Here is a 21,156-nt window from a genome sequence, read left to right as displayed (position 1 = left end):
CAAAATAAATATTTTGTAACTCAAGACATACAATTTTTGTGTTAAAACATTTATTTTGATACTATCCCACTCGCACCCCACTAAGAGACAGTTGTGGCCAGCTAATTAGGGACAAAATTGTTTGCTAAATAATTTCGTATTACCTAAGAGTCTCATGACGACGTTGACTATTTATCGATACATACAACACACATAACGAATATCATAGTCAGCTGATTCATTTTGTTTACTTTTTTTGGTAAAATTTTTTGTGAATAAATAAAAATAACTAAAATAAAGACGAAGAAAATAAAAAAAAAAAAAACTAATAGTGGAAAGAAGACTTCTCAGACAGAAGTCATGTATTTTTCAGTTACCCGATGAAAAGTAATGCGTATTGTTTTCTTTTTAAGATTTAAAAGTTACTTTCGGCTAAATAAAACTTCATTTATGAATGTTTTGGAGACAATAGAGCCTTATTTAAAAAAAAGCAATCAAATCAACCTTCATTACAAACACTATAAAATTAGCGGCGACATTGTGATTTTTGGCTCAGGGATCGTACCAGCTCAGTGTTGGGAACGATTTTAACCTGGGACTGTCACAACCTGTAGTGTTAAAAATGTTGTCTGATACTCTGGATGTCATGGAAGAGAAACTTTGTAATCAATGGATAAAGTTCGAGATGACTGATGCAGAAAAAAATTAAGCCAAATTTAATTTTTTAAAAAAAAAACAGGGTTTCCAGGTATTATTGGGTGTGTGGACGGAACTCACATAAAAATTTTCGAACCAAATAAAGAAGACCAGCATCTTTATTTCAACCGTAAAGGATACTTTAGCTTAAATGCCATGATTGTAAGTCTGTAAAATATTTTCGTTGTATATTATATACATAAATATTTCATATCTACACAGATTTGTGATCACAAAATGAGGATTCGATTTTTGGATGCGCGATACCCAGGTTCTTGTCATGATTCCTTAATTTGGAATGTTAGTCAAGCAAAACGAATTTTGCAAACACGTTATGACGCAAATGATCTTAATTCGTGCCTGTTAGGTAAAATATTAATTAAAATGTCACATGTATACATATTAATGTAACTATTTCTTTCAGGTGATGCAGGCTATACTCTTCAGCCACATTTGATGACGCCATATCGCTCAGCTTGTGAAGGAAGTGCAGAGACTGTTTTTAATTCAAAACATGCTAAGGCGAGAAATGTAGTGGAACGAACCATAGGTGTGTTAAAAAATAGATTTCGTTGTCTTCTCGGCGCACGTCAACTTCACTACATACCAGCCAAAGCTACTAAGATTGCAAATATTTGTGCTGCAGTTCACAATATATGTATTGAAATGGGTTAATTATAACAAATGAGGAAATAGAAAATTACCCAAATGACTTTGGCCTTGAAAATGTACAAAATAGTGAGCTTTTATATATCTTTTTTTGTCGTGGAAGAACTTCTTTTTTTGAAAGCGTTTTGATAATTTGTTGTTAATGGTGCTGTTGTTGATAGTGATCTTGTTGTAGTTGATGGTGCTGCTGTTGTTGATGGCGCTGCTGTTGTTGATGAAGCTATTCTTGTAGCAGCTGTAGTACTGCTGGCGGGTGATCTTTCCTTTAAATGATAAAATATTAATAAGGCGCATGTCACTGGAACTATTAAGGCAATATGACTTACAATTTCAAGTGAATTTACTAAATTCATATCAACACTTTCTTCTAAAAGTTGATTGTCACAATCATTATTCGGGTCACCCATAAACTTTCCCCCAGGATATACTACTTTTTGGAATTGGAGCAGATTTGCCACAGCTTCCTCCATGGTGCTCAGTATAATTTGTTTATTTATACCGCCTCCGGTAGCTTTGCCCTCTGCTTTATTTGTATGCATCTTTTTCTTAACTTTGAATTTCAAATCCCGCCAAATCTGTAAAATGAATTTTGTAATACTTTTACAACACACACATTTACCTTACCTTTTGCCATCCATCAGCAGTTCTACTTGGTGGGCCAAGGGCATTTATCCCGATCGCAATATTTTCCCATTTTCATTAGGGACAGTGCCCCTACGAAATCCTTTGGCAAGAGATGGATTTTTTTCCAACTCTTCCACCAGCTTTTCAAATTGGTTGGCGTTGGTAATTTTAATTGATTCCATGTTTTATTAATTCTCTTTTTTTTCACTACTAGAATTTTTTTTGTTGTAAATTTTAATTTAACACAACAGCAGACGACACCAAAAAACGGCGTCGACAAAATGAAAGGCAACATCAACGTCAATTTTTCTTACAGAATACCAAACAAATGTGACAGTCATCGATAAGTGGCAATATTGTCAACGAGAATACGGATTTAAAACAAATGATTAAAAACAGCGTTGTTTTGTGTCGACGATGCCTAACACAATAAGGGTGAATGTTTTTTGTAGATCTAGTCTAGTAGATTCGATATATATAAAAATCTTTTAAATCGGATCGCAAACAAATCATTTTTGTTTTTTAATTTTTGGCTCGGCGCCCCTTGGTGTTATAAGCACAATTTCAAAACATAATTTTATCAACACCTCCTCTATAGCCATGAGAATTTTTGTTAAAATCGATGGCAACTGTGTGCCAGTTGCCATCTGTAATACCATTTAGGCTAAGGCGAATTTATAGATATAAATTCGCCTTGCTCTTACTTGTTATAACCTTCACCTTTGTGGGAAAGGTATATATTATAAGTTTGTCATTTCCACAATATAATTTTTTTTATTTTATTAATTTTTGTAATATCAAGCCTTATAGGCCAAAATAACAATATTACAAGTAAATAATACCTGAGATTTTTTGATGTGTAAGTATGTATTTAGAACTTATTACAACATTTTATTGGCAAAAATAATAGTTTAAACTGACTATATTTTTAATTATTATGCCCTTCAACTTCGTCAGTAATTTCCACAATATAATTTTCCGACCCTATAAAGTATTTATATTTTGGATCCTTATAGATAGCGGAGTCGATAAAGCCATGTCCGTCTGTCTGTTTAAATCAACTATCCGAAGCCCCCAAATAACTTACATACCGATTCATACATCAATATCTCAGGAATTCTTCTGGCTCGGTTGCTATTTAAAATCGAGAAAATTTATCCACAAATATAAGGAAAAAACCAGGACAACTTGATTAATATAGAAAATATGGATATCTAATGATAGATATTTCAAAGACCTTTGCATCGACATATATACAGGCTTGTCACAGAATTCCATTCCGATCGAAAGTGGAATTAATTCCGTAATTTGCTTCTACACAAAAAGTAAAACGAAAATTTCTTTCGGAATGAAACCACTTACAGTTTTCAAAGTGGAATTGATATTTGTTTGTAATTATTTGTTTTTCTTAAAATTTTAATCAATTTCTGTACCAAAAACATCACTTTTGTATTAATATAAAAAACGCTATCAAATTAAAATCAGAAATACAGAATTATTAAATATTTTTGGAATTAATAAATTACACGGAATTTAACCCGAATTTTTTTTAAACAAAAGTTTTGATTCGCCAAATATTAAAAAAAAATTACAATAACAATTCGAAAAAATTTCTTTCCAAAAAATTAAGAAATCAACTTTGGAAAAAAAATAAATTTTGTTTACCTACAAATATTCAAAATTTTTATTTTGAAGTATAATTTGGTGAAGGGTACATAATATTCGGCACAGCCGAATATAGCTCTCTTGTTCATTATTCCATTTGTAAGAACTTAGAAGATGCAGGAACTTTACTGAAAGTGGACTGAGAAAAAGTTCTTCCGCAAGCATATGATGAACTGAACAGTTCAATTTTAATATTTAATTAAAGGAAATAAATTGTATTTTTATTAACAGAAACAAATGTTGTTAATGACAATTTAGTAAAAATATCAACATTTTGGTTTTTTTTTATTGTTAAACGCACGCGATAGTAAAAAATAAAGTGCCAAAACCAGAACAGCTAATGCTGTTTTCCCTCTCCCTGGGAAGAAGTGTGAAGGGAAAAAATCCCCGCGGATACTCATTATAATATTATTACTAATTAACAGGGCAACCAAAAGTATGCAATATCATATTTTTTGCTGTGCGTCGTATAAACATATGATTTAGTTATTTATCCGTTTCAGACAATTTTAAGAATTTTGCCATCGATTTGTTAGTGCATATTTTTGCATATTTTTTCTCTTTACAGCATATTTTAATATATTTTGCTTTTTATAGCATATTTTGGCATATTTAGCTCATAACTGCATATTTTTGTTGCATATTTTCTTTTTTTTTAATTATTTTGTTTTCTTAATATAATTTTATTGTTTGCATTGTAATTTTTCATTTCTATATTTTACTATTTTTCAGGGTCCAATTATAATTGGCCTAAGTTACTTAAAGAAAAAATTAGAATACCCATAATCGCCTTATCTTCATTAAATTTTCGTGGATTTAAGGGAGCTTAATTTCCCTATATTTGAATTAAATTAAAAAAATACAAACACAAATATCAACATTTAACAAATAATAAAAAATACGTAAAAAATTTACCCAGTAAGCACCAAAGTCCCAAAAATTCAAACACTTGAACATTTTGTTATAATTTGACTTGAATGCAAATGTAATTATGTTTTAAACTTGAAAAATATTTGAAAAATTAAATATTTTTCAAACAAAAAACATATGGCTTAAATTTATGTTTCTGATATTGAGATAAAGTGTAATACAACTGTAATTCAATTGCTTGACTATAATTAATTACACTTGCATTCAACTTGAATTCCAATAAAAATACTTATTGGGTAAATAAAATTTCAAAATTTTATGTATTATGGACAATTTCATAACAAAATTTTGGATACATTTTCAAAATACAAAAAAAACTTAAGTTTGCTTTAGACAGTTATGGTTGGGCATTGACAGTTTACCATTAATATAAAATTATTAAACAAATGTTCAGAATATTAAGATCCACTGAAAACCTCGCATTCATTGTTCGTTGATAGATTTACACAAATTCTAACGAAGATATTAGATAGAGGAAACAATGCTAAGCGTTTTGCTTGTCTGCTGATACAGCCAGAGTCTCTGACATGAATCGAACTCGCAACTCTCAGATTGATAGTCCAGCACACTATCTTCTAGTATATCGGGTCACCCATTTTGAGTCCCAATGATAATCGCCGCAGTCTTAAATAACAAAGTCATTCTACAATTGTAAGGCTTTTTGATAATTCTATTTAAATTTTTGAAGCCGAATTTATTTAGATGTTAACCTAAATACATGATGAATGCTCCAAAATCCATTTAAATTGTTTCACCAAAAAATTAAACACCCTCTCCAACGAGTTTTTTTTTTAAATATAATTCAAATGATAAAAAAGTGGTTTTTAAATCTACATGTAGAATAGAAACATTTATAGAAATTTATCCAGAACATCCTCTCCCTACTGATCCTATACATATTGGGGCACATGAATTCAGAAAGTCAAATATTATCCTAATAATTACTAAACAAATTTGAATTATTAGACAGTTTAAAATTGATTAAGATTGTCTAAGAAACTCTACGGAAATTTAAAACAAAGAATTTGAAAATTTGAAAACTTAAGTAAATACATAGTAATTTATTGCAATAATAAATGAATTGAATCAGACTATTTTCATGTATTATTACCAAATTTAATTTATGAGCTCAATATGTTTTTATACCCTTCAGCTTCGTGAGAAGGGTATATATAAGTTTGTCATTCCGTTTGTAATTTCTACATTTTTCATTTCCGACCCTATACAGTATATATATTCTGGATCCTTATAGATAGCGGAGTCGATTAAGCCATGTCCGTCTGTCTGTCTGTTGAAATCAATTTTCTGAAGGCCCCAGATATCTCCGGGATCAAAATCTTCAACAATTCTGTCAGACATACTTTCAGCAAAATCCATCCATAAATAACGGAGATATGAGCAAAAATCCGAGACAACCTCTGAAAATTTCATCAAAAAACACAATGTATTGCATGCTTTGACAAAAAAGCAACAAAACGTATGGTTGGAAGTACAAGCTTTGCGTATTTTGTTTTTTTTTTGTGTTTTGTTTCTTTTGGCGTTGTTGTTGTTTTTTATACAACTAAACTTTTGTTTGGTTGTGTGTTGGTTTTTTTGACAAAAAATCAACAAATCGTATGTTTGAATGTGCATGCTTTGCGTATTTTGTTTTTCTTTTGTGTTTTGTTTCTTTTGGCGTTGTTGTTGTTTTTTATACAATTAAACGTATGTTTGGATGTGTGTTGGTTTCATTGCCTTGCGTATTTTGTTTTTGTTTTTTCTTTTGGGTTTTGTTTCGTTTGGCGTTGTTGTTGTTTTTTGTGTTCTTGATAAATTTAGGATGCTGTACGCTGAAAGTGGGCAATGTACATACATAGTAGGTATGTATTACATACCTATATACTAATTATAAAAAATAATAATGCATCCACAACAAAGGTGAAGGGTATATAAGATTCGGCATAGCCGAATATAGCACTCTTACTTGTTTACTTTCTACTTATTTGTTTAATAAAACTTTGAAATTCAACAAAAACCAACTATTTTTAAGTGCATATTTTTTATATTTTAAGAGCATATTTTTCGTTTTTAAGAGCATATTTTATGCGCATAAAACACTTTTTTTAGAGCATATTTTTGGTTATCCTGCTAATTAATATTCACCCCTATTATGTATGTAGTTGTCGACGTCGACACCACTTTGTAGTCGTTGTCACTTCGAGTCGACATCGACTCGACGCTAAATTGGTATTTACTAACAATGTTGTGTTGATGTCGACTCGTTATCGATAATCTAAAATAAATAAGTTTCATCCCTATGCATTTCATGACAGCTGTTGAATTTTATTATTCTTATAAAAAATGACTTTTTCTATTGGATTCCAGATTTCATCCCTACCATGTTTAAAATTAATTGAAATAAAAAAATAAATAATTAAAAGAATAAATAAAAATAAATTGCAGCTCTAAGTTCTGCCATTACGGTTGATTTTATTTTTTTAATTTCTCTAATCGGAACTATTTTTAATTTTTGTATCAGGCGTTGTAAATATCGTGTCGACAGAAAATACTCGTTTTCAGTCAATGTCGACTTTAACGCGCCTTAGAAAATTGCTGTCAATAGTTAACAATTGTTATCAGTGTGACCATTTTGGCATTTTTGCAGCTAGATTTAGCATTTTTTATTTTGATTTAGCTGCAAATTTTCGATTTAGCATTTGGCATTTTTTTAGCATTTTTTAATAATTTGTTTAGCATTTTCTAGCTTAAATTTATTTTTAATTTTTACCCCTGTTACAATTAAAATTTGATTGATTGTAACCACGAATAAATGACGATATTACACATCGTCTACAACAAACACGAAATGCTGTTAAAACATGATGTTTTAACAGCATTTCGAGATGTTAAAACACATGGCTTAACAACCGTGTTAAAAAATTGATAAAAGCCTAAAATGATGAGTATATCCAACACTAACATCATGCCAGTTGTAGACTTACAAACTTTTTTATATATTTTATATCAATTATTATTTAAAGTATTCGAATGACGAATGTTCTGTGATAAAATAAACATCACGGTTTTATAATTTATTTTTATTGACATTTTGTTAAATTTTAACGAAATTTAACGAATTTCTATGTGGAAACAAATAGTTTTAATTCCGGAGTGGGTATATTAGATTCTGTGGACCTTCTTCCACAATGTTTACACATTTTATTACTATATGGCGTTGCAGGTTAAAAGTAAATGACAAAAATGCCAATCAAACTCACTTGTGAACCTCATATAGTTCTCTGCCGAAGGAATATCAAACAAAATCATATACTTTTAAAATGGAACTTAATCGCCAGAGGAGTTGAAATTGTGTCTAGCAATTGCAATAGTATCATCTAAAAAGTAAAAAGAATTCCTTAAAGTAGGTTTAAAGTAGGGTCGAACCTACTATAAAATTTTTACATTTAACAATTGTTTATCAAAGGTATTTTAAGCTATTAATCATTTATGAAAATTTTCCTATAATTGGTTTATAAACCTTTTGTAAATGTTTATGCATATGGCTGTTAGTGTTAAAAATAGTAAGAGCCTGTGACACCAGGTGGTTGTCAATTGAAACAGCTGTAAATCGTATAGAAACTCAATGGCTGGAGCTAAAACTCCATTTTGAAATTGCTGCCTCTTCTGAATCTTGTCATCAAGCTAAAATATTAAAAGAGTTATATACAGATACAAATTTATTGTATTTAAAATTTTTAAAGCCTTTATTATCAGATATGCAAAAAGTAAATAAAATGTTTGAAAGTAATGACGCCGATCCAAACTCTTATTCTCAGAATTACACATTCTTTTAAAAAATCTTTCATCTCAAAAAGTTTTAAAATCTGAATATTTTGATCCTTTTACTTCATCTTTAGAAAATTTTTATATACCTACACCATATTTTAATTATGATTTTGAAAATTTTTTGAAATCAATAACAAATATAAATTCTGAAACTGAAAAAGAAATTAGAATATGTAGAAATTTCATAGCAGAGTTAATCACCCTTATGCATGGAACACATTGAAGACAGCTGGCTACCAACTACAATCTGTCAAAATTAGAATACACACGTTTATATGAAGACGATTCTTTTGACGACAGCACAGCTACACGACCACACGATTGCTTTTGCCGCTGTAGCCGAATTAAACTAATTTCTATTTCTGTCAACTACAAAGCAGAAATAGTGTTGCTAATATAATAAAAAATGTAAATCAAATGAGTGCTTAAAAAAAATATATTTTTTTTACTTAATTAAGAGAAGTTTTTGATAACCATATTGATGTAAATTAATAACAGGTACATAATTAATTATAACCATATATATATGTTTACTCAAAATAATTGTTTAAATCTTAATTACTTTGGAATTTTGTACGGTTATTATACCCTTCAGCTTCGTGAGAAGGGTATATATAAGTTTGTCATTCCGTTTGTAATTTCTACATTTTTCATTTCCGACCCTATAAAGTATATATATTCTGGATCCTTATAGGTAGCGGAGTCGATTAAGCCATGTCCGTCTGTCTGTCTGTCTGTCTGTCTGTCTGTCTGTCTGTCTGTCTGTCTGTCTGTCTGTCTGTCTGTCTGTCTGTCTGTCTGTCTGTCTGTCTGTCTGTCTGTCTGTCTGTCTGTCTGTCTGTCTGTCTGTCTGTCTGTCTGTCTGTCTGTCTGTCTGTCTGTCTGTCTGTCTGTCTGTCTGTCTGTCTGTCTGTCTGTCTGTCCGTCTGTCTGTCTGTTGAAATCAATTTTCTGAAGGCCCCAGATATCTCCGGGATCCAAATCTTCAACAATTCTGTCAGACATACTTTCGAGAATTTTGCTATTTAAAATCAGCAAAATCCGTCCATAAATAACGGAGATATGAGCAAAAATCCGAGACAACCTCTGAAAATTTCATCAAAAAACACAATGTATTGCATGCTTTGACAAAAAAGCAACAAAACGTATGGTTGGAAGTACAAGCTTTGCGTATTTTGTTTTTTTTTTGTGTTTTGTTTCTTTTGGCGTTGTTGTTGTTTTTTATACAACTAAACTTTTGTTTGGTTGTGTGTTGGTTTTTTTGACAAAAAAACAACAAAAAGTATGTTTGGATGTGCAAGCTTTGCGTATTTTGTTTTTTTTTGTGTTTTGTTTCTTTTGGCGTTGTTGTTGTTTTTTATACAACTAAACTTTTGTTTGGTTGTGTGTTGGTTTTTTTGACAAAAAATCAACAAATCGTATGTTTGAATGTGCATGCTTTGCGTATTTTGTTTTTCTTTTGTGTTTTGTTTCTTTTGGCGTTGTTGTTGTTTTTTATACAATTAAACGTATGTTTGGATGTGTGTTGGTTTCATTGCCTTGCGTATTTTGTTTTTTCTTTTGTGTTTTGTTTCGTTTGGCGTTGTTGTTGTTTTTTGTGTTCTTGATAAATTTAGGATGCTGTACGCTGAAAGTGGGCAATGTACATACATAGTAGGTATGTATTACATACCTATATACTAATTATAAAAAATAATAATGCATCCACAACAAAGGTGAAGGGTATATAAGATTCGGCATACCCGAATATAGCACTCTTACTTGTTTTTTTTTTAATTTAAATTTTAAATCTCTCCATACCTAAAAAATATATATTTATGATACATATACATATATAAACATCTAATAATTTCCATACATTTTGCCATCCATCGGAAAGTCTCCTGGGTGCGCCAAGAGCATTTAAAACTTTGGTCATATCTTCTCATTGAACTTTAAAATTGCTTGGAACATTTCCTCGATTAAATCCTCATGCGAGAGATGGATTTTTACGCAACTCCTCAAGTTTTTCAAATTGGTAAGAATTTGTTACTTTAATTTTTGAATTTTTTTCCATTATGTAATATTTTTTGATTTTTAACTTTAAAATAACAACTAGTCGTCACCAAAAATGACGACGACAAAATCAGTGTCGACACAATACAATATCGACGCCGTATTGACTTACAGAATACCAAATGTGTGTCGACAGTCATCGATAGCAGTCAATAACGACAAACAGAATACCAATTTTAAATTGTCGACGCAAGTCGACGACGACAACCAGAATAAGGGCGATTAATTACCGGAAATTTAATCTTTAATGTTTTTTGATGAAAATTTCAGGAACGTCTTATGTTATCATTTTTAATATTTTTGGAAAAAAAAAATTTTGTTTTTGACGCATAGTTTTTGCCGTATGTTTGAGCACACGTTGGTACTGTTAAGTGTTTTGAAATCTTTTGTTCGGTACAATTTTTTTTGCTGCCACCTAGCGGCTTGTATATTCACCAGTACGCTGGGTAAATGGCCTTAGGTTCCTTTAAATTAATTATTATATAATTATTTTAAAAAGAGTCCATTTTTGGACCCTTTTTCAATCACCACTTATGAAATTGTTGGTAAGAGACCAAACCTTAATATAAACGCCTCATACATTTTATTATTTATATTTATCTGTGTTTTATATTTACTCAAAGTTAAGAAATGATAAACGTGCGTTCAAACACACGGCGGTAAGAAATGGGTTAACACAACGTCAATGCTACGACGTTGCCTGTTTATCGATACATACAACACACATATCTAATATCTGAGTCAGCTGATTCATTTTGTTTACTTTTTTGGCAAAATTATTTGTAATAAATAAAAATATTGTTATAAATAATTAAAATAAAATGATTTTCATTCCGATTCGGATTCCAGTGACCAAGAAACTAATAGTGGAAAGAAGATTTGTTCCGTTCAATAGGAATTTCACTTTTTTTGTCGTGGACGAACTTTTTAAGGGGTTTGGAGAATTGGGTTTTGATGGTTCTGTTGTTGATAATGTTGATATTATTATTGTTGTTGTAGCAACAGTGTTTGCTGAGTTGAAAGCCCTTGGCCGAGTGAACTCAGGTCATTCCGTTGCGTAGAACCGGCTGTCGTGGTAATGTTGATGTTATTATTTTCAGCAATTGGAGCAGATTTGCACAGCTGCCTTAGCGCATTCGCAACACTTTCCCACTGTTCCTTAATTTTTTTGGGAAAAGTGCCCCTGCGAAATCCTTTGGCAAGAGATGGATTCTTTTCCAACTCTTCCACCAGCTTTTCAAATTGGTTGGGGTTAGAAATTTTAATTTTGTCCACGTTTAATTAATTTCTTTTTTTACTTTTACTATTTAATTTTTATTTCATTTATTTGTAATACAAAACATAAAAAAAAAAAAAATGTTTACATACTTTTTTGAACACAACAGCAGACGACACCAAAAACGGCGTCGACAAAATGAAAAGCAACATCAACGTCAATGTTTCTTACAGAATACCAAACAAATGTTGTCAGTCATCGATAAGTCCCCATTTACACTGTAAGATTTTATTATTCTTCTTTAAACTTGCATTCACGTTTACACACAAAGATTTTTATTGCAGACAGTTTGTACATTAATGTGCATGTTTGTGTGTATGTAGGTATTACGAATGAAAACACAAAACGAATTGCAAGTACATCAGAGTGTGTACCCCTTTCTATGCCTCTTGCCTATAAAGTAAACTTTCATGCGAGGAAAATCTGCATGTGTAAACGGCGATTAATGGTGTTTTCTTTTCTGACACAAAATGTTGCCTATATATTGTGTACCATTTATTAAATGTTACCCATACCCTCATAATGTGTTACATTTTTAACGATCGCAATAGAACAAAAATCATTACCATTTATGCACTTTTCTTTTATGTAGCTTCTAAATATTATAAAACTATACTTTTTGCTTACATAAAAAGTGGTGCATTTCTAACCCTTTGATAAAATTGAGGGTGAAACATGTAGCATATATTCAGGGGTTTAGGGTAACATTATTAGAAAAGAACACGACCAAAGTACATTTCTTCAGAAAAGAACACAAAAAAGGGTAAAAGGCAGAATAAATGCATCATTTATGCCAGAAAAGAAAACACCATAAGTGGCAATATTGTCAACGAGATTTACAACAAATGATTAAAAACGGCGTTATGTTGTGTCGACGACGCCTAACAGAATAAGGGTGAATGTTAACTAAGGCATAGATTAGCCAAAAATTTGTTAAGTTTAAAAATATTAACTTTTTTGCTGTTGACAATAGTTTAAAGAAAAAATTATAAATTTTTCAAATGATGAAATTACAATTTTTGAATTAGAAGGGCAAAAATTAACTTCATACGAGTGGCAAAATCAGAAGACAACTATTGAGTTTTGGAATTGTACAATTTTGTTATGAAATTTTTAGTTTTGCCTTTTAGTATTGCAGAAGTTGAACGTGTATTTAGCGGAATGAATATTTTAACAAATAAAATAAGAAATATAATGATACAATGAATTCACTCCTCTATATAAGATGTGGATTGAAAAGATTGAATAAATGCTGCCAAAGTTTTGAAATAACTAAAGAATTAATCCAAAAATGTGATACAAATATACAGTGCCGGACTTAAATATTCACACAGCATACAGATTTATCTTTAATCTTCCATATTTTTTAAACGAAGGCCACAACTTTCGTATTGGTTTCAAAAAAATAGTTATTTACGTATAACTTATTGAAATATATTGAAAAACTAAAAATAAGTTGACACATTTCAGAAAAAAAATTTAACTGTTTCGAAGTTCGATTTTAAGGGGACAAAAATATTCACACAGTTTCTAATTTTTAATAAGAAAATAGTTTTTTTTAATATTTTGTGGAGTAGCCAATCTTTTGAATCACTTATTTTAACCGTCTTGGCATTGAATCGATAAATTTTTGGTGACGTCAGCTCCAATATTTTGCCATTATTGTAACAGGACTTCTTTAAGTTGAGTCTTACTAATAATATGGTGCTTTCCTACACGTTCGGCAAATTTATCCCACAGATGTTCTATGGGATTCATGTCAGGTGCTTGCGGAGGAGTCGGGAGAATGTGTGGAACATGATGCACTATTGATATTCGGACGTCATGGGCTGTGTGTTTGGGGTCATTGTACTGTTGTACTTTAGAGCGCATTGTAGTAGGTTTTCTTTTAAAATATTAAGGTACACGGTTGCAGCCATACAACCCCACAACATGACCCCTTATCCACTTTGACAGTGTTTACTACATTGTACTTTTCCAATTCAGTGTTTGGCCTTCTCCAAACTGTTACCCTGCTGAAAAATATTATCTAAGAATAGTATTACGTTCCAGAAATCTTCAGATTTATTTTTGTAAGATTGTTTGTAAGTATTTTTTAATCGGATAAAATAATAGGCGATAATTGTAAGAATGTTGGAAGAATTTTGTGTAGAAAAATGGGCCTTTTCGGAAATGCATCACTGTGCTGCATTTGATGCGCATCTGTGATTAGATTGCGATGCTCATGCAAATCAGCTGATGCGCAGACAATGCATCAGCCATTTTTGTGATGCTTGTTTGATGGGTTTTTGCGCATCATATGTTTCACTGTTGCTTTTTAGAACTCATGACATTTACAGTGTTGGCAACTTTTGCATTTTAGAATGTACTGCGCATCAGATGCAGCGCAGTGATGCATTTCCGAAAAGGCCCAAAGCTTTATTTTATAAACATTTATTTATATTAGCATACACTACAAAAATGCAAGTACCAAATTGCAATAGTTTTAGTATAATGTTGACTATTCGATTTTAGTGTCGTCGACGTGACTTAATGTCGACGACATACATAATAGGGGTGATTATTTCATTTTTACGAAATATTTATTATTTTTAGTAACAAATGATTTCAAAGTGTTTTTCTTTATTTTTAATCACCCCTATTATGTATGTCGTTGTCGACATTAAGTCACGTCGACGGCACTAAAATGGTATTTGCGAAGTCAATATCGATAACAATTATTAACTATTGACAGCAATTTGCAATTTTCTAAGGCGCGTTAAAGTCGACATTGACTGAAAACGAGTATTTTCTGTCGACACGATATTTGACAACGACTCATACAAAAATTAAAAATAGTTGCGATTAGAGAAATTAAAAAAAAATAAAATCAACAATGGGAAGCAATTTGAAACCGCAATGGCAGAACTTAGAGCTGCAATTTATTTTTATTTATTCTTTTAATTATTTTTTTTATTTATTTTTTTATTTCAATTAATTTTAAACATGGTAGGGATGTACTCCGGCTTAAGTCAATTCTATTGACACTTTTCCAATCACTTAAAAATGTTGCTATTAGCGGAGTTATCTATTGTAAACAAAATAAAAGAAGTTTGTCCTGTCACGTACTACCATAGTGTAAAAAATTATTTCGCCCGGCCGAGTGCCGGCTGCATATGAAATATTTACTAGCGAAGCCGGTGTTCGAAATATTCAAATCATAGCTTCTTTTCATTACATTGAAGCTTAAGGATTTGCTTGTTTCACTGGAATCTAATAGAAAAAGGCATTTTTTATAAGAATAATAAATAAAATTCAACAGCTGTCACGAAATGCATAGGGATGATACTTATTTCATCATATAAAAAAAAATTAGTTGGTGAGTAAGCCACTAATTAATACAATAAATAAATTGTATTAATTATAAAAAAATTATGATGAATGAATGGTGTGTCAAACAAAGTCTGTTGATTACTGCGACGAAAAAACTTTTTTTTTCATCTAAAGGAAGTAAAGATTAAAAATTACTTTTTGAGATGTTGTTGGCATGAAAAACGGTCTTAATAGAACAACGCCCCAAAAATTTGTGTTAAATGTACAATTTTAGGCCCTAATTTTGTAAATCACGCCACCAAAGTGATATTTATTTTATGTGCATAGCAAAAACAAAATTTCACACATTTTAAAAATTTTGTTTTTGTTTTATGTACAAAATTTTCAAATTATGAAAGGCAAATCAACGCTTGAATTTGTGTGTGCTTGTTTGGTTCAGAATTTGTATATAAAACAAAAACAAATTTTTGAAATGTCTGAAATTTTGGTGACGTGATTGACAAAATTAGAGGCTTAGTTTTAGTTAATAATTTTTAATCTGAAGTCAAAGAAAACAAAGGCTTATTGAACATATTTGTAGCTCCTTAAATATTATTTAAACCTTATTTTTGATAATTTGTTTAAAAAAAGTGATGTGCGTTTATAGGAATATGTACCAGAATATATATATATATGTATACATATATATAAGTCGTGTCGAGTTTTTTTTAGTTTTTATTCAGTTTTTGCAAGAGCAAGGGCTTAAGTTTAACATTTACATATATTGAAAATCTCTTAGAGATATAATATATAGGTTATAGCATTTTGTTTGTATCAAGTGTTTTTATTTTCATAGTTTCTATTATTTTTGCCTAATCTTGTAAAATTTGTTTTTGTCTTGTTTACAAATTGCGATTCGACTTTTTCAGTATAAATTATAATAATTAACATAAATGATTTGTTTTTTATCGGTCGGTACCATATTTTTTTTTTCGTAAATCGAAGTTGTACATAAAAAAACCAATAAAAAAACGTGTTTTACAACATACAACAAATTTAACACTTTCAGTAATATATTCATCGGTATGCACAAAATGTAATATAGTAGGCCTTAAAAATTTACGTTTTAAATATTTATAATATATTATTCATTTCATACAAGTTTACTTTTAAAAATACAATAAAAAAAAAGTTCAACATAAAATTAAGAATTTATATAGTTTTTTTCATTACATAATTCGACTTAATTTCCCACAATTCAATACAAAACTTTTTTTTAATTTTGTTTATATAAAAAAAACCTTATTTCTTAAGTTTTTAACTTATATATTTTAGTTTTAGTTTTTTTTGGGAGATGTTGTTTTGTCTTCTAATAGTTGCACAGCACAATCTCCAAAATATTGCATGCATATGGTGATGAATAATTTAGTTATCGTCGCTTGTTTCGCCGTTTATAACTTGATTGAAAAATGGATTAAGAGCTTTGACGGCCACACCTAAAATAAACAAACGATAACATAAATAAATAAATATGTACGTATAATTAGTAAATATATAATATATTTCTTCATGTGGCTCATATGACTCATATGGATAATTTTACCATCAATAATTTATATTTCAGAGTTGTGACGACCCTATGAACTATAACGATACTTATTAGTGTTCATGTCAAAAGTTTGCAGAGAATGTAAATACAACTCTAGTCTTTTTATAGTTTTAGTTTAGCTACACAAGTCTTTAGGTAATCTTAGTTCATTTCATTAGGTCTTTATATAAAATATTTTTCTGAAATAGGGGTTATACATATGTGGGGTAGGGGCAATCCTCACAAAAGTTGGTAGAAAGATTTAGGTTCATATAAAACTTGTTTATGTCCAATTTCATCACGACATTAATTATTGTATGACAATTTTGAATGCTTAAGTTGTATGTGGACTAGGAACAAATGATTCCCGATTTTCGCAATAATTTACAGTATAATTTCAGAGTACTTATCTCCAATGACATCACCGTGTTTAAATAATGAGTTACAATGCCAAAGTACGAGTAGTGAAGAGTAAATATATTAGCATTTTAACTCATTCATTTGCAATGTAAGTTTTTGCTGGGTAATTATTGCCAGCTAATAAGGACATTTTGTACTACTTCTATAAATAATAAACCTGACGTCATTAGGTTCATATAGAACCATTCGAATTGACTGAAAACAAGAGAATTTAAATTTGTTGTGGCAAGTTTACTTTAACTAATTTAAAACAAAAAAATTAAATATTTTCTTTGTTAATTTTAAAAAGAAATTTTGAAAAGAAAACATGACATATCTGTTGGTATTTTGGGTTGATTGAAGGTAAAGTAATGGGCCGGCATGGGTGAAATAGGGATTTAACAATGTCATGTTGTAGTGAGTGAGTGTTGAAGGAATATTTAAGGGGTCATTAAGGATAAAGTAGGAATGATCAAGGTTGGGAGAGCAATGTGTTGGGAGCAATATCTAACCCAATAATATTTGATGTTGTAGTTGTGAAATTGATAATTGTGTTTGTAGGTTTTATTATTTAGTTCATACGGGCCAGTGTGTATGCGGGTTGGGAATCAACGTCTTAAAACTTGCTAGCTGAGGTGACATCACACTCATAAAAAGAGCATGAGGTGTATCTTTACCAAATAAAAAAGGCAAAAACTCTTTTTTGTTTTCATATTTTCCCTTCATATTTTTTTATATTAATAAACATTAGGTAAGAGTTGTCCCTCGGACATACCAACATCACAACTCTGATATCATAGGAACAGTTCAAATAATCGTGATTAGTGAAAAGCAGCTTAAAGAATTTTTTGTTAATTTCATGTTAAAAAACGATGCAATGATATGAATTTCAATCCGTTATATTACGAATTTGATAATTACCTTTTCCAGCTGATTGATCCTTTGAATCACGCCACGCTATAAAGGTTTCTTGGGGAATAACATCTGCATCGTTCAGTTCACCAAAAATAGCTCCCAATAAACCTGTAGTAACAATAAATAAAAATATTTAAAAAGATTTTCAAGTTTTAAAACAAATAAAAGGTTTACCATTAAGAACGTATTTATTTTATTGAATAAAAACTTTAAATTTATTAGTTTTGTATGAGCTATATAAGACCGTATTCAATCAAATCTAAGAAAGAGGCTAAATCTTAAATATTACTTAAATAAATAAAATAAATCCGTAATTAGAAAAACTCGTCAAAATTAGGATGGAGGTTTATTTACTGTCGTTAATAATATTGAAATGCGGATATAATATATGAATTCGCATGATATAAACTAGGTCAAAACGAAGTCTTTGTCTTTATATGTCTGCCATAGAATTATCAATGATGGAAACAAATGTTTGCGATGTTTATTTATTCACCCTTATTATGTTAGGCGTCGTCAACATCGTCGTCAATTTTGAGTCAACATCACATTAACACAGCGTCAATGCTAATTTTGTATTCCCTAACAGTCTTATGACGACGTTGCCTGTTTATCGATACATACAACACACATATCTAATAACTGAGTCAGCTGATTCATTTTGTTTACTTTTTTAGGTAAAATTATTTGTGAATAAATAAAAATATTGTTATAAATAATTGAAATAAAATGATTTTCATTTCGATTCGGATTCCAGTGACCAAGAAACTAATAGTGGAAAGGAATTTCATAGGAATTTAATTTTTTTTGTAGTGTACGAACTTTTTTAAGGGGTTTTGAGAATTGGATTTTGATGGTTCTGTTGTTCATAGTGTTATTATTATTATAGTTGTTGTAGCAACAGTGTTTGCTGAGTTGAGCAGATTTGACACATCGGCCTCCAAGGGGAATAGTATATTTAGCACATTCGCAACACTTTCCCACTGTTCCTTAAAATTTTTAGGAAAAGTTCCCCTGCGAAATCCTTTGGAAAAGGGATGTATTCTTTTCCAACTCTTCCACCAGCTTTTCAAATTGGTTGGGGTCAGAAATTTTAGTTTTGTCCACGTTTAATTAATTTCTTTCAATAACTAAAAACCCTAAAAGTTTCTTAATGACACACCTAATTGTTTTGTTTGTTTTTAATACATTACCTCTTGGATGTTCTAGACTATGAACCAACAATTGTATGGCATATAGACATTCCAGTTCCAAGTCTTCTTTTGAGTCTAAGTAACGCAGCAGTACAGGTATGCAAATCTTTTGGAAGCACGGTAAATCTAAACTATAATTATTGGAATCCTTTATAGCAAAGCTTGTCAACGTAGTCGTTAAACTTTTAATGAACGTTTTATCCACATCCACTATATTTCCCTAAAAATATTAAAATTAAAACATTTAATAACAATGTAGCAATTTAAACCAGAAACCGAAAATAACTAGAGAACTGCATATATATATAGTCAAATTAATAAAAATATACAACACAAGAATAAATAAATAAAAAAAAAATACATAAGATAAAGTGATGGTTATATTTCGGTGTCAGGTTTGTTTGAAACTAAAGTATATTTACATTGATATAATCAATGACATTGTCAGCATTGGAGCCCTCTTTTAACAATTGATCTATATGCTCCACGACGCGTTTATTACGCTTTTCTTTAGATTCTTTGTTATCGATATCTGGTTTGCTATTTTCATTTTCAACATATTCAAATTTCTAAAAATAAAAAAGATAATAGATTAAGTATAGATTTAATTATGTATATATGTACATAGTTTAAATAAAAACTAGTATCGTTCATGATCAAACAAGTTTATTTTCGAATTTGTTCGTGGACGAAGAAGCTATATTTTTACTTACATTTGTTTGAATAAAGGTGCTAACTTCATTTTCATTCATAAAATCTGTCCACTTTATGTGATTTTTCATCCACATGTTGCGTGTGAAACTGGGACCCACTTCTCGTGTGCAGTACTGTAAAAAGGTTTTAAGGAATTTGAGGCAAAAACTAGGTGAGCCGCTTTCACGCAGTTGGGTGTTCCATAAATCATTTGCAGTTATTAGTTTCTTAACCATTAAGGGTCCTAATAATACATAAATAGAAAAGAAAAAATAAGATTGCGTTCAATCTGATGTATGAAATGCTACTTACCGGTAAATTCGAATATGTACAACCATAGTTCGGGTATGTCAACAATTAAATCACAAGCAAATTCGGAAAAGTTTTTATAGGCCAAGCGGAAGTGTTCGACGGAAATGTATTTCTTTTCAATTAAATACGCTACAACATTAGCCATGTGTCGCCGGCACATTGGTCCAACATTTGCTAAATGCAAATAATCCGTAATTATGTAATAGAGCAAACCACAGCGTTGATTTTCCTTAATTTTCTTTATACACGATACTGTCGTGTTATCTATACATTTCGAGTTGGCAGCATTTTCTCCCATCTCAATGACAACAGCCTTAATTATTTTCAAATCCGCATAGGATGGCTCTTCAAAAACTGCAGGCGGCGCAGATGACGGCTGAGTTGATTCACTAGCGGCTGGGTTGAAATGTTGTTGTTGTTGTTGATTATGTGTTGCATTAGATGAATAGTAAGATTGCTGTTGTTGGTTATCACGGTATAAACTAGAACTTGCAGTGCTTCCACTACCACCGCCGCCTGTTGACATGCCGGACATTTTCGATGAAGTCATTCTAGATGATGAGTTGGACGACGACATTGGTTGTTGATATTTCGAATGACTAGCAGATTTTTGCATATTTGATGAATTACCACCGCCCATGCCACGTACTCCTTGGCTACTACGGGAAGAGGAGTTTTCTCGTGATGCTTGTGTTGAACCAGTCCGTGAGAGTAATCCTATAACATTAAATATTGTTTAATATTTATATTTCTTTAATGTAATTATGTATTCATTCTTACTACCATGATCATAGCGATCACGTTCCATGGAACCTTTGTTATATGAACCCTTATTACGCGGTCCGCTATGGTCACGATCCCGATCGGAACTTCTGTTGGAATCCATGGACAATGCAGCAAAGGAATTTGATGGGGTTGTTGTTGGTTGTGATGAAGCTTTAGGCCATAGGAATAACGAAAGACCACCCATTTTCTTATTATTCATATCAACCGTAGTCTATTAAATTAAAAAAAATATATATATATATATTAAAATATACATACAT

At 30.7% G+C, this 21,156-nt stretch overlaps 1 protein-coding gene and 1 pseudogene across 2 annotated transcripts in view; one reads left to right on the top strand and one right to left on the bottom strand.

The window, feature by feature from the left end:
* Positions 1-292: 292 nt before the first annotated feature.
* Positions 293-1,350, top strand: LOC135962843 (putative nuclease HARBI1; annotated as a pseudogene).
* A 14,377-nt stretch (positions 1,351-15,727) lies between these two features.
* Positions 15,728-21,156, bottom strand: part of eIF4G1 (eukaryotic translation initiation factor 4G1) — a 52,679-nt gene continuing 47,250 nt past the window's right edge. The window contains exons 9-15 of one of the 2 annotated variants that reach the window (XM_065514644.1): positions 20,891-21,107; positions 20,111-20,827; positions 19,819-20,042; positions 19,528-19,674; positions 19,106-19,325; positions 17,919-18,020; positions 15,728-16,506 (exon numbers count right to left, since the gene is read on the bottom strand). In XM_065514644.1, coding sequence (XP_065370716.1) covers positions 16,436-16,506; positions 17,919-18,020; positions 19,106-19,325; positions 19,528-19,674; positions 19,819-20,042; positions 20,111-20,827; positions 20,891-21,107 — 1,698 coding nt within the window. In that variant the 3' untranslated portion in view covers positions 15,728-16,435. The remainder of the gene's footprint in view (positions 16,507-17,918; positions 18,021-19,105; positions 19,326-19,527; positions 19,675-19,818; positions 20,043-20,110; positions 20,828-20,890; positions 21,108-21,156) is intronic. The other variant, XM_065514645.1, reaches the window with a different exon arrangement.

Source organism: Calliphora vicina, chromosome X, assembly GCF_958450345.1.
Source record: "Calliphora vicina chromosome X, idCalVici1.1, whole genome shotgun sequence".
Classification (NCBI taxonomy): Eukaryota; Metazoa; Arthropoda; class Insecta; order Diptera; family Calliphoridae; genus Calliphora; species Calliphora vicina.
Note: the sequence above shows the minus strand (reverse complement) of the source record. Positions and strands in the feature narration are given on the sequence as shown.